This window comes from Coloeus monedula (assembly GCF_965178545.1).
Source record: "Coloeus monedula genome assembly, chromosome: 6".
Classification (NCBI taxonomy): Eukaryota; Metazoa; Chordata; class Aves; order Passeriformes; family Corvidae; genus Coloeus; species Coloeus monedula.
The window spans coordinates 14,210,294-14,223,882 of NC_138786.1; the positions used below are offsets into that span (position 1 = coordinate 14,210,294).

The 13,589-nt window shown below is 34.2% G+C and overlaps 1 protein-coding gene across 8 annotated transcripts in view; it reads right to left on the minus strand.

The window, feature by feature from the left end:
• Positions 1-13,589, minus strand: part of SOX6 (SRY-box transcription factor 6) — a 368,589-nt gene that overhangs the window by 172,208 nt on the left and 182,792 nt on the right. For all 8 annotated transcript variants that reach the window (XM_082283580.1, XM_082283584.1, XM_082283585.1 and 5 more), the window contains one exon: positions 1,391-1,480. In XM_082283580.1, coding sequence (XP_082139706.1) covers positions 1,391-1,480 — 90 coding nt within the window. The remainder of the gene's footprint in view (positions 1-1,390; positions 1,481-13,589) is intronic.

Consider the following 13,589-nt stretch of genomic DNA (forward strand, 5'->3'; position numbering starts at 1 on the left):
TGTTAGAGATGCCACCTCTTTTACATTTGATTCGCTAATAGCATTCAAGTAGTTTCCATTTAAAGACTAAGTAGCTATATTTTGCAATTAATGGACAATAATAATTCAACTAGCATTCAATGTTTTCCACACTATTAAGAGACAATATGGCTTTAAATAGATTGTGATTTCAAGACATAATTTTTTTGGATTTTATTTCAGTCAATTTTAACATGTTCCTGCAAAACTGTATGCTATGTTTCTGTCACTGATATTACTATGGGATTTCTTTCCTGCCTAACATATATGCATTGTCATAATTCTACCAGAAAAATCAGGAGAATCCAACAGATTTTTGGTCCTGAAGGAACCAATTATAACTTACTTATTAAAAAGACCCAATCTTTCATCTACTTGTATAATAAAAAAAAAAAAAAAATTGCACTATCTTGAATTTCCTCAGTGGAAATTTAAATCCCTAAGCATCAATTTTCATCAAATAGAATATATTTTTTTTTTTACATTAAAGAATTTTACAGAAAATATTTATTAATAGGATGAACATGACTCTTTGTTTCCACAGCTTTGTAGTTGCAGTTTAATAAAATTATACAAATGAAGAGAAATAAATCTTGGGTACTTTGTGTACTCCTTAAACATGCCTTATGACCCCTTCTCACAGCAAAAAATAAAAGCACATTTTAAATTTGTTGCTTAATCAATAACACTGAATTTCTTCTCACTAAGAAAATGCATGGAAGAATTGATGGGGGGGAAAAACCACTCAAAGTTTTTTACATAGTACTTGATTGTCAAGAGAATTCTCCTTTTCCTAGGATGCTGGCTCAAGAAATCATGAAAATACTGGAAATTATTGTCCACATATACAACAAATCTTGCACTGATTTTGGTAAGTCCCAAATTTTATCCAGACCTGCTCTTTCTCTACATAATGGGATTAATAGAAATACTTTTTTTTAATCTTTTTTTTCCCATTTTGAATCAAAGCTTTAGAACAGCAATGACACAATTACCCCCTTTTTGTGATCTGAAAGCTGTTTCTACACACAGTTTGTGCAACTGGGAAGAAGCGGTACCAAGTACTGGTAACTCCACATTTCTTCCTCTTCCTCTGCTCAGAGATATATAGCTGATGTCAGTGAACTAATGTAAGTAACCTGGTGTTTTGTGATAACATCCCTGATAGTGCCTATAACTGATTGTGACATACTCCATTTTTTTGGCACACTCATCCATCATTTCAAAGATAAACCTTAAAAAGCAGCGTGAGTTGACTGGAAAGAACGCCACCCTCTACAGCTATTTCTATTATTTTTTCTGAACTTTCAAAAATCCTCAATCCCCTTCCTAAAATATATGCAAACATTTAAAATTTGATCTAGTGAGATACCTTTAATTTCTCCAAGGAGATCACTTGTGTTTAATTTTTCCATCTTCTCCTTCCAGTCTTTAGAAAGAAGCTTTTCCATACAGGATGAATCTATTTAAAAAAAAAAAAAAAAAAAGGAATTATCAAACATATTCTTACAGGAAAACAGGTGCCACCTTCATTTTAAAACTGTTCTCCCTGTACCAGTCGAATCATAGTTTAGAAAGGAAATGAACTTGCAGCCAAAGAGAGTTCTTATTTAACTGCATTTTAAATCCAAAGTAATTCCCCTGAGGTTAATGGACTTACTATGGATTTAACAAGGGTCTAATTGAAAGAAAAACTTCGTTGAGGATTTATGCATGCTAACTGCCAATTTACATGCATAGATTGCCAATGTATATACGAATTCTGTCTTTTTCATTTGAGAATGATTGTACACTCGAAATTATACATGAAGATTTAGTAGCTTTTTTTGGAAATTTGGCACACAGTGACATCTGAAACCCATTTTTATACCCATGTCAATGCAAAAGTTATTCATATAATGTCTCCATGGAATTCATGAAAGCACTCTACATATTCGATGTTCACAGTATCAGAAATTTTCTCAGTACACCATAAACAACATGTAATGATTAGAAGATAGGCTTTCGTCATATGAACTTCAGAATACATTTCAAGTCTTTGCCCCAGTCTGGGAGGCCTTCTGTAGGCAAAACTGTCACTGAAGTCATTACACTTTGGAGAAAGTAAAAGATTGGGCCCAGTAAGCTTCCTATGATCAGACCCCAATTCCACTACAAAATTTTATATTGAGCATAACAGACTTCAATAAATTCTAACAGTTTTTTTCAGTTTCTGAATTAAACTAATTGGCTCTGAAGTCTAAATTATAGATAACCTTGCAGATACATACAAAAGGTGATTTTTAAGATAGAAATTATTATGAGGAGAGCCTGCAAGACTACAAATTCTCCTGGAGGGAGCCTACAAGAAAGATGGAGAGAGACTATTTACAAGAGAATGTAGTGACATGTCAAGGGAGAATGGCTTCAAACTGAAAAAGAGTAGGTTTAGAGTAGATATTAGGAGAAAATTATTTACTTTGAGGGTAATGAGGCACTGGTACAGGTTGCCCAGAAAAGCTGTGGATGCCCCATCCTGGAAGTGTTCAAGGCCAGGTTGGACGGGGCTCTGAGCAAGCTGGTCTAGTGGAAGTGTCCTTGCCCATGGCCATTCCATGACCCTGTCATGGATGTGATATGGGTTTTTATGACTTTTAAGAAGCACAATTCGGATTTCTAAACAATTACCAAGAAAACTTTACAAACAACTGAACACTATTCCTTCCCAGTTAGTAATAATAGAATCTCTGTTAAACTACATGTATTTACTTTCACCTGTAGGCAGACTCACCTACAATGTCTGTGCTAAACTCCTTGGAAACCCTTAAGCTGAGTTTGCAAGATATCAAAACCATTACCTACACGTAACTCTGCTCCCAAAACAAATCTTTGCAAACGGCCTTCGTTGTAAGACCACACATCACTCTGGGCCTTGCTGTTCCTTAATGCACACACTGGGAACAACCACACACCTTCTCTTCCTAGAAGCTCTCGTAGCAAGGGGCCACTTGTTTTAGAAGATCAATTTACACAATGATTTCTAAGTAGCTAATAAGACTCCAAATTTTGATTATTTTTATACCGGTCCTACTCCAGTCACGAATTAACAGTGGATTGTATGAGAACGCAGCATTCAGTCTTAACTTAAATTCCACTAAATTACTGGCAGATTAAGGTCAAATCGCAGCTGAAATTCTCATTTCAGCAGTCCCAGCAGAAGCACTCACACATGTGAAAGCAAAAGCAAAAGCAAAAAGCCCAGATTTAAGAATGGCAACAGAGATCATATCATTGCAATGGGTAACAGTTTGTTCCACTTCAGAGATTTCCAAAAATACTCAGAGGGAGGAGAGGCATTCAAAGGGGTCACAAAAGGAGGAGTTAAAGATTTATGGAGAAGTTTAAGGAAGAAAATGGTCATATAGCCAATCATATGTTAGGGTACAAGTCATTTCAGCTTAAAAATTCATTAGCATGACTCATTTGACATAAACAAACAAACAAAAACCCCAAACAAAACAAAAACCAGTTGAAAGCAAACCAAACTGTAACTACCAAGAGATCAAAGATCAGGTTTTAATTGCAACACATTTTCACCGTGCAAGCCTCCATGGAAAGACAACACAGCTCATAAATATTTTTGAAGTAATATTTCAGCAAAAAAGCTAATTTATTTACTAATTATATCTTTCTGTGAAAGAGGCAAAATTAAGGAGCTGTAAGTTGCAATAGGCAGTGTTAAAATACTAGTTATATAATAACAATTTACTTTTAACAATAACAAGCACTTATTACTTTTATGAGTTCTGGCCTAATAATAGGAGAATCATGAAATAACCATCAATTATCAATAGAACATTATAATTTGTTCTTTTTTGTGATATCATGATTAGTTTAAAAAGAGGTTTCTGTGTTTCTCCCCTGCCAAAATTTCAGACCCCTCATCCCTGAAAAAAGGCTTTAGAATTTTGTTTTGCTATAAGTTATGTATTCTACTGCTTTTAACTAAGATATTTTCCTCAATTCACACAAAGAAAAAAAAATATTTCAATTAAAAAAGGACAAAAAAGAAATAACTAGCATATTACTGGAGTTGATAAAATACTTTCCTCAAAAGCGCTTGTTTTATTTCTTTTCTCACTGTTCCTAAGAACACCCGTGCTTATCTGTAGTGTTCTTATATTATGTAAGGGCAAAAAATGTATTTCTAAAGACAGACTTGGAAAGAACTAGATTGGAAAACAGGTCTATTTGTGTGCCTTTTTGATATAATCACATTGCTAGTTAGAATTTTGCTCTACAAATGACTGAAAAATTCCGTAAGAAAGAGTTGTTTTAACACCCCTATCTCATTCAAATTCTGTGTTCTAGATCTGACCACACAATTTATAGCTACTGTATTTTGCTATTGGGAGGATTACAAAAATGATTACACAATGAGCATTTTAATAATTTTTTTTATAACATTGTAAAAGTAGCTCTCTAGAATTCCTGTAAATTTTCAATTACAATGTTTATTCTGCATAATTTTTCAAATTTAAAATAATGATATTTGATTAAAGCCCTCTGGAGGTTCTCCACATTAGACCCAAAACTAAATATAAAGGCTTATACTTGAAAGGCACATCTCCCTTCAAGTTCTGTATTCTGTGTTCACAAACACACATCTTGAAGGGTTTGTGAATCAGAAAGGGATTTTTCTTCTTTCTGTACTGAAAATTAATTTTTACAGACACATAAATTCTACGGAGAGTTCTTCTGACATCAGTAAAACATCTTCATCCATACTGATGCATTTTCTGATTTGATTCATTATAGAAACAAAACATCGACTTGGAATCCAGCACTGAACACCGAAGAAAGGAGCCCGAATTCACATCTGCACTGCATCACTCTCCCTGCACTGCCTCAGCACCATTCCAAACCTTGTGGATCCCGACATTTTCAAAATTCAGGGGTATTCTTGCTAAAGACAATTATAAAAGAAGCAATGAAAGAAATTAGCATTTATACATTTTTAGCTCTTCTCACTGACTTTATAAACCACAGTTAGGCTTATGCCGCAAAGTAGCATATTTTCTACTGGCACATGTGAGATCAAACTCGTGAAGTTGCGCTGGAGCAATTTATTCTATTAAAAAACACACAGCTTCTCTTCCTTTATATTCTTCTCTTGTGAACTAGGAAAAAAATTTCCTTCAAGGACAGCAAACAGGTTAAGTATAATTATGATGACTAAATTAAATCATTGAGTATTATTTAATATCACGGTTTGTTACATACTTAGTTAGCAATTTTAATTGTAAACTAAAGGAGCTTAAAGTACTCTGAGAATCTTGTTAGACATGACAGTTTTGCAAAGGTGAGTGAGAAGAGGATGTTAAAAGATATATAATCAGGAAAAAAAACAGCTGAAGGAAAAAAAGCCTAGGTGTTAGATGAAAAGGATCTCTTCACAATGACAAAGCATCGATGAAAAGAATTAACATTTGTCCGTTGGGTAATCAATCAGTCATGGAATGGATGGAATCCAGCTCTTTGTTGCACAGCCAGTGATGAAGAACGAGCGTGTTAGCTATCACAGCCAAGCTCTCAAGTTCTTCTGACTGAATGAAAGTCATCTTGCTTGAATCAGGACTAGCTTTTGCCTCTTGTCTCATCCTTATTCTCCCCTTTTTTCAGGGTTTTTTTCCTTTTAATTTCACTTTTACATTCTTCAACAAGTTACTCACCCCAGCTATAGCTTACATGAATACTGTATGACCTTACAGTGGCCTGCACCTACCCTCATTGATTTGGGGGGGTTCCTTTTTTTTTTTTTCCCCTCTTAATTCACTGAAGTAGCCTCCTATTACTTTCTTTGAAATACAGATAAAAAAAAAAAAAAAAAGACATTCATGCCATGTGTGAGTTTTTGTTTTTTTATGGTAAAGTCATACATAAAAGAAAACCTAAATGTGAGAGTGCAGCAGCAAAACTTCAAAGCACTGACTGTCAGACATTATTATTTCAAATCAGCTTTGACTTTTTGAGACTTAATAAAACACTATAGTACAGACTGGCATATTTATAACACCTATACCAGTGATCAACTGAACTGTCTTATTCTTTCTACTGTGCAGTGCCTTGTTATTTCTTTTATAATAAGCTTCCCTCAAAACATGTTGTAACAATACTGCAAACTGATAATTATTAATGATATGAGTTCTAAAACATGACTTGTTTTGCATACAATTCTTCTTGAATACACACATTACTTTGTGACAGAAGACAAAAGCACATTGATTTATTAATAATGATTGCAAATGCACAGCAGATTCATAAACAATACAGAAATATAATTCAATCAAAGGTATAAAGGTATAGGTGACATATTTCTACATGCATCTGAATTGTTACATCTCAAGGAAAGAGGCACTGGGGAAGACAAGGTAGAGGATTTAGAAGAGAAATCAGGAATGCTGCAAGAGAAATTGTTCTAAACCATGTTCAGATCCACAGCAGAGAAGGATAAAGTTCTTTTCTGCATTTTGGAAGAATGATACAACAGAACTAAAGGCATCATTGTCTCTATTTCAGGACTCAGTCTAGAGTTATATCTTATTATAATTTAGTAGATATTGTTAAACATAAAAATATCACATTTGAGCAGGGTTTGGGACTACATATCAATTTGCAAGTTCCTTCATCTCTAATGTTCAATATTACCCAAACTACTCTCATTCCATTTATTTGCCTTCAGCTCCATGGGAGAAAAGGTGTCCCTCAGATCAGCCTTTGTCAAATGAGTTCACATGCCTCATTCAAGTCTATATAAGAAAAACAGCACAAGTGGAATTAGCCTGTCAGCATCTATGAAATATCTGTTTGAGAAAAAGTATTGTGTGGGTTTTTTTCTTTGAAAGAATGTTAAACAAGCTTACAAACTCCCTATGACAGACATTTGTATGCTTACTAGGCCTATTGCACTGGATTCCTTCTACAGAAGAGCTGCTTTTTTCCCCCCCAAACCAACTGAGCTGCAAATAAACATTACAGTGACTTCCATTTTTTGGCCTGCTTCCTGTTGTACCTTTGCACATCTCACCCCACGCTTCAATTGCAAATGTGTTTTTTTCAAGTAGGTGAAGCTAAGGACATGACACCTAAAATAATAACAATGCAATACACCACAGATCTGAAAGAGGAAGATTTGTTTCAGTATTTTTCACAGAATAATAAATCCTCTTCTGAGTAGAAAAATTTTAATTAAATCAGTACAAATATTTCTGAATAATAGGCAAGCAGAATTTAGATTTACTCTAGTCAATCTTTGTTACTTACAATTAAACTAAAACAGCAAGTCCATTGTTGCTGTTATTAGATCCAGTCATAAAATTTGTGAAATATGAAAATACAGAAAACTGAGTATTTTTTTTTTAAGTCCTGTAATGAGTTTTAATACACCTGCATTAGGAGCTTTGTTTAACAGATCCCTCTCTGAGTACATGACAACAGCTTGCTTATGTGTCTTTTGTGAGTTCACTGCCAATCAGATTTTCTTGAGGTAAAGAACAATCTAGTATAGAAAGAAATCATAAAAATATTTCCTAATTTTCACGCTTCATGTCATGTATTTTAAAATTAGATGCAAACTCTAACATTTGAGTATCAAATAGAAAGGCATAAGGTTAATTAAATTCACTTTGAAAGAAGACAATTTTATAATCTTCTAACAATTCAAAATTAAATTAAGGACTTCATGTTTTCATTCACTATTCAAAAAATAAAATATAATTTAACCACGACTATTAGAAACTAAACTGCTGGGTTGTATATATATTCTGTTTTAATCCAAAGATGCAAAGTTTGTGTAACGTTGCTAAAATAGATTTTTTGTTGTGATAGTTCCTTTTTTTCTTCTTTCAAACACAAATTATCCTTCTCTGTTTCAATAAACTTTATACAAAAGAAAAGGAGAAAGCAACAATGCAAAACTAATCAAAAATCAGCCTGAAGGCTTAACATCCATATTTGCAATATACTGCCACTGCCTCTTGCTCATAAGCAGCTTGGCTTCAATCTTGCTGTCAGTGGAGCAGCGGGTCAGGGGAATCTCATCTCATCCTTCTCAATTTCCATACTGTTCTTGTACCATAATTAATTGTCATGGTCTAACAGAAAATTAAAATATAAGGCATTTCGACACGTTGTTAGCCAGTGAACTGATCTCTTTGGCCAACTTCTCAAGAATTTCTCAATTTAATAAGCTCTCCAAATTCAAGTTCTTGAAAAGCAAGAACTGCAGTCACAACACAAAAATGAGCAACATGACATTTAGAACAGGAAAAGCTGCTAATTCCTTCTGCTTGATTTATCGTAAACTAAAAATAAAATAAAATAAAATAAAATAAAATAAAATAAAATAAAATAAAATAAAATATTTCCTAAATTCTATATCTTGCTTGGGAAGTTAAGGAGGCAAATAATCCTGGCCAGTCTCTTAATTCCTCCTCTCATATTGACTCTTTTCTATCCAAGTCTGTAAAACTTAAAAAAAAAAAAAAAGAGAGAGAGAGAAAAAAAAACAGAAAAAGAACAACAAACAAACAAAACCCAACCAACCAAAAAAAAAAAAAAAAAAGGCAAAAAACCCTTTCTAATTACATGCAAAAGGCAGTCAGCTCAGAGATGTTTTCTTGCAAGAGCAATGATGGAAATGCAACTGAGATCTGACTACCAAACACACAGTTTTGTTTAGGACAGGGAACCAGGCAGATCTGCCAATTGCTGTACATTTTTTCATAGTGACAAGATTTCCACAATATGATAAAATTAGAACTGTAAGAGCTTGGAGAGCTCTCTTAACTTTTAATTAAAACTCTCCAAGATCACTAAAAATAATTAGGCATTAAAATGTTCTGGTTTTCCTCTGAATTCATTTGCACTACTTGAATGGTCTAGATCTTGCATGAAACAACAGACATTCTAAACAGAAACACTGGAATTTAGCTGGGGGTGATTTCCAGACCTGCTTTTTATGATGTGGCTAGTGGGAAAAACTGTAGAGTCTGAACTTCTACCAATTCTGCCTAAAATGGTTTGCTTCAGCAGGAATTCTCTAGTGCAAAGAGTGAAATTCTGCTCAGTGCAAAACTCTAGATAAAAAGGAGTTTGTATTTCATGGAAAGAACAACCCAAGATACAGTCCTGACCTTTATTTTTATTTATTTATTAAAAAGCAGGACCTTTAACCTCGCAAATGTTTTTGTTCTCTTAAAATAACTCATACAATGCTATATGCCACACTATTTTTAGAAAAGCAACAAGAGAAAGCATGCTTTTCCCATACAGCAGGGCACTGATATAAACATCAACACAGATGCTCTGTGAGAGAGAGCTGGACTTCTCAAGCACTTGATCATTAAGGAATGCACCAACTGTTTTAGATAATCTCGTGCCAGCTCCAATTCTGCTCTACACTCCCCTTTGGGAGTGGCAAATCTTGTCCTGCTCCTAATTTTTCATTTTACATACTCCTCCATTCTTTTTTTTTTTTCTTTTCCCCCTAGAACAGAGGGAAAAATGCATTGTGTGCCAAGCAAGGCAAGACTAGAATCACTTCCCCAAACAGAGCAAAACTTTCAGACAATTAACCCTCCCCTCTTCTTTCAGATAAATTACTAAGTATAAAATGCAATCTGTTTCCTTTGTTTACTCAATATGAACAATTTGTAAATGACTCAAGGATAAAATTCAGAAAATGTTGTGCTAAATTAGAACCATTATAAACATGCTAATGACTGCTCAACTAAAACATGCAGGATCAGTGTGAAGAAATATATTTAGTTCCTGTGAAATACAGTTGTATTGCCTCAGAACTATTTGGTCACTTAATTGTATATGATTACTTCAGGAAAATGTTAATTTCATGAACACTGCACTAGACAATACACTTTGTATGTCAAAAGGAGCTTTCTTAAGTGTCAGTGTAATTGCTTGGATGCAATGTTTTGGCATATCAGTACAAGAGAAATATCTTTTAAGTCTATCAAAATTACATGTACATTTCATTCCTCCACTTAAAGTTTCCACTCTATGATAAGCTATATTTTACTGTTAGATTGGCTGTATTCATTGAAGTTATTGCCTTATTTGCATTACAATGATAGTATACAGTATATTATATGTATTCACCTATTCTCTAAGTATCAGCACCTCTATTTACTTCCCAAGTGAATGTATAATATTGGCAAGAGAAAGTCTCTTTAGGCTTTAAACAACAGCAATCAGGGATAGACAGGAAAAGCAGAGCACAATTTGCTTGCAATCCATGGCAAAAAGATTGTATAAGCTGATATAAAAAAGGAGAATGATACACTTATTTTCCTGTCTCTTGCTATGTACATATTAGCAAAGTAAAAAAATCAATAGGATTTTCACCATTTGTTATTTTGTGAAAGGAGAAAGTTGTGCTAATGGAAGCAGATCTCAATTTTCGTTATTTTCTTTGCCTCCACATCCTCACACCTTTCTTTACTGAACAGCTCTGAGTTTTCTCTCTGATTTTTTTCTCTGAGTGGGAAAGAACAGACTGAGCCAAGATCTTAGCTAGAACTCATCAGCATAGCTCCATCACAGCCTACTTAGTCTTCAATAGATTTGAAATTTCTCCCAATATTTGGCCCAATTATTCTTTGTCATATTCTCATACCTCTGTACCTTGTTACAGCCTTTTTATAACCCTAAACAATTCACTCTCATCTTTGGCATCCACTCTTCTCAAACACTTCCAAGCTGAAGTGACATTCTTCTCCTTATTACCCAAACAAATTTTAAGAATGTAATCTTTAAATGTTTCTTTGTTAAACTGCTCCAGAACACATTGCGTATCATATGGTTCCTGGACACGGATCATCTTTCTTTTAAAAATTAATTTCCCTAGTAGCTCAAGAAGTTGCAGATGGAATGTCAGCCTGTGTCCAGCTAAGTACTAAACCCAGCCACTGGACTCACTTTTTAAAGACGTGGGGGCAGATTTTCTTTTCTCTTAACATTGCACAACCCTTCTTGTACCAAGCTGAAGCAACCAAAGGATCAACTCAACTCAAGAAATTCTCTGGTAGCACAAATAGACATTTATGTTATTGCTCCTTCTCCTATCAAGTGCCATGCCAATTATTGTATCTTTTAACAAGGTAGAAGTTCTGAAAAATTAATATGAAAATATTAGGCAAAGTTTTGAGGGCTAAAAATATCTTAAACAAAAGCTAGTACAAAAAAACACAAAAGGGTGGAGGCTCCTTCACACCAGGTTAGTTTCAGGGAATTGAGGGAATGGGAGTGAGGGGACTTCCCGAAAAGCAAGAAAAATCCATTTCTATTAAACTGATTAATGTTCCTTGCAAAATTTGTGACACCAGATGACTTATGAACAAAACCTGAATGATTCAAAGGACCTCTATTTTGTTCCCCCAAATTGTGTTCTACTCATTACCCTAATAATGCAGTAATAAACATCTGTTTAATAATTTGAAGGCTTCTTAATATTGTGTATAAAAATCTTAACTCAGCTCGTACATAAAATATTCTGAAATTAAAACAATTGTATAACAAAAAGAATTTTTCATGAGACATCCTTAAGCGTTTTTGTATGTAAAGTATAATACAAAGAAAGCAAAATAATATGCTCTTGATTTGAAATTACTTCAAACAAGGATGTAAAGGAGTGAAAACAATAGCTAGAATCTCCTCTCTATTTACCATTTCTGAAGGTCTCTATGGCACATGATGCAGTCTTTACCAGGACGCTAAAATACACTGACAAAATCTGTTCTCTAGCCCCTTTTTTATTTCTAAAATTTTGACTTAAACAAATTATCATATCCTATATAAACATAAATACAGATCAAGCAAGAATTTCCTGAGCTAATTCCAACAAACAGAGCTTTAAAAGGTTTACAAATTTTACATGCAGCAGTCTACATGCCATAGATTGAAAGAATCATTTAGGTTGGAAAAGGATTCTAAGATCATGGAGTCCAAGCATTAACTTAGTACTTAGTATGGGTATATATTTCTGGAATAATAGCTATGAAAAGATTTTAGAAAAGATGGCACTAATAACTTCAAGAATAATGCTCTCACATTTTCATTTCCCTATATACATAGAGGATAAAATTAACCATCATTTTTATTCCTATAAAAGAACATTATTAATTTTTTAAAGTCAAGTAATGGAAACATGTGGAAATCTTAGAATTAACGTTCCCCAGGAAATCCTAATTCAGCCCCTGTGTACATTATGATATATTCTTTAAATTTTTTTTTTTAAGGTACACAATTTCTGTATGGTATTCTTGCTATATTCAGCATAGGGGATAATCCCAGATGAAAGCAGAAACTGGAACTGCAGAGCAAATGAGGCTGCTGCCCATGCAGTCATTGGCTACGTTTCATTGCAAAAGTTCAAAGAAGCTAAATGAATGAGGGAGAGAACTGCAAAAGGAGAAATGATGGGTCGCAGTTTCATTTTCTGGGAGCTCAATTTAAAAAAACTTGGGGCTTTATTTGAGGAACTGCTGAACATTCACAGCTGCAGCTGTGTCAATGTAAAGTCAGTGTAAAGATTGAGGCTATAATATATATAACTATATATAAACTGCTGCACAAAGTTAGGTCCCCTGGAAAAGAATCAGGGCCTAAGCACCTCAAGCTGAACAACCAAGAAATCAATGATATTTTTCAAGTTGTATTCTTAGTTTCACACCTGTGAAGTTGGCATTCTGACTACATTTTTTTCCTCTTAACAAAGGTTTTGAGAAGATAATTCGTTTGTAGTACATTTACTGAATATTTGGGGAAAAAAAAAAACATAGCCAATTGTGTAATATCCATGCTTTCTGAGCACAGCTTGAATAATAAGCAATTAATAGACACTACAGCTTCAGGCTGACCAGTAAGGACATAAGCTATTGGATAGTTTCATATTCATGGAGGATCACCCTGTTAGTGAGCTGGATGAATCAGAATTCTTCTTCGGGAAAAACTATTGCTTATTCATGTAAGAATATTATACTTCTCTACATGGAAACAAAAATTGGTTTCATTTTAATATGTTTTAAGTTCTGTTGGGCAGCTGAAGAAAGCTTTCACCAGTTGTGCAGACATAGTGTAAAATTAAAGACTTGAAACCTGTTTAAACCTGTGGTTATATACACAGGTATAGAAAAAGGTTTTATAAATTAGGTTTAGTAGCCAGATTTGGAAACAACACCAATTTGAAGGGTACTGATCATGTCAAATTAAAGACAGAGTGAACATAAAATAGTTCCTGCACACTAGACTTCAGCAACTAAAAGCTCTAATGATAACAAAGCAGTGCATGCTGCACCTTGTCCTAGAGCATCAAAACAGAATAACCCCCTCTTGCTCTCCCAACAGAGTGAATTTTGACATCCCCATGTACAGCCTGACAGATTTCTACAAGCCCCCCCCTCCTTTCTTAGAGCAAGTGCTGTCACACTTCTGCACACTAACTGACCCTATATTCCACAGCAGAAAATAATTTTTGCCCCCAAAGCTGGTGCAGAAATTAATCATCCTAAACATCT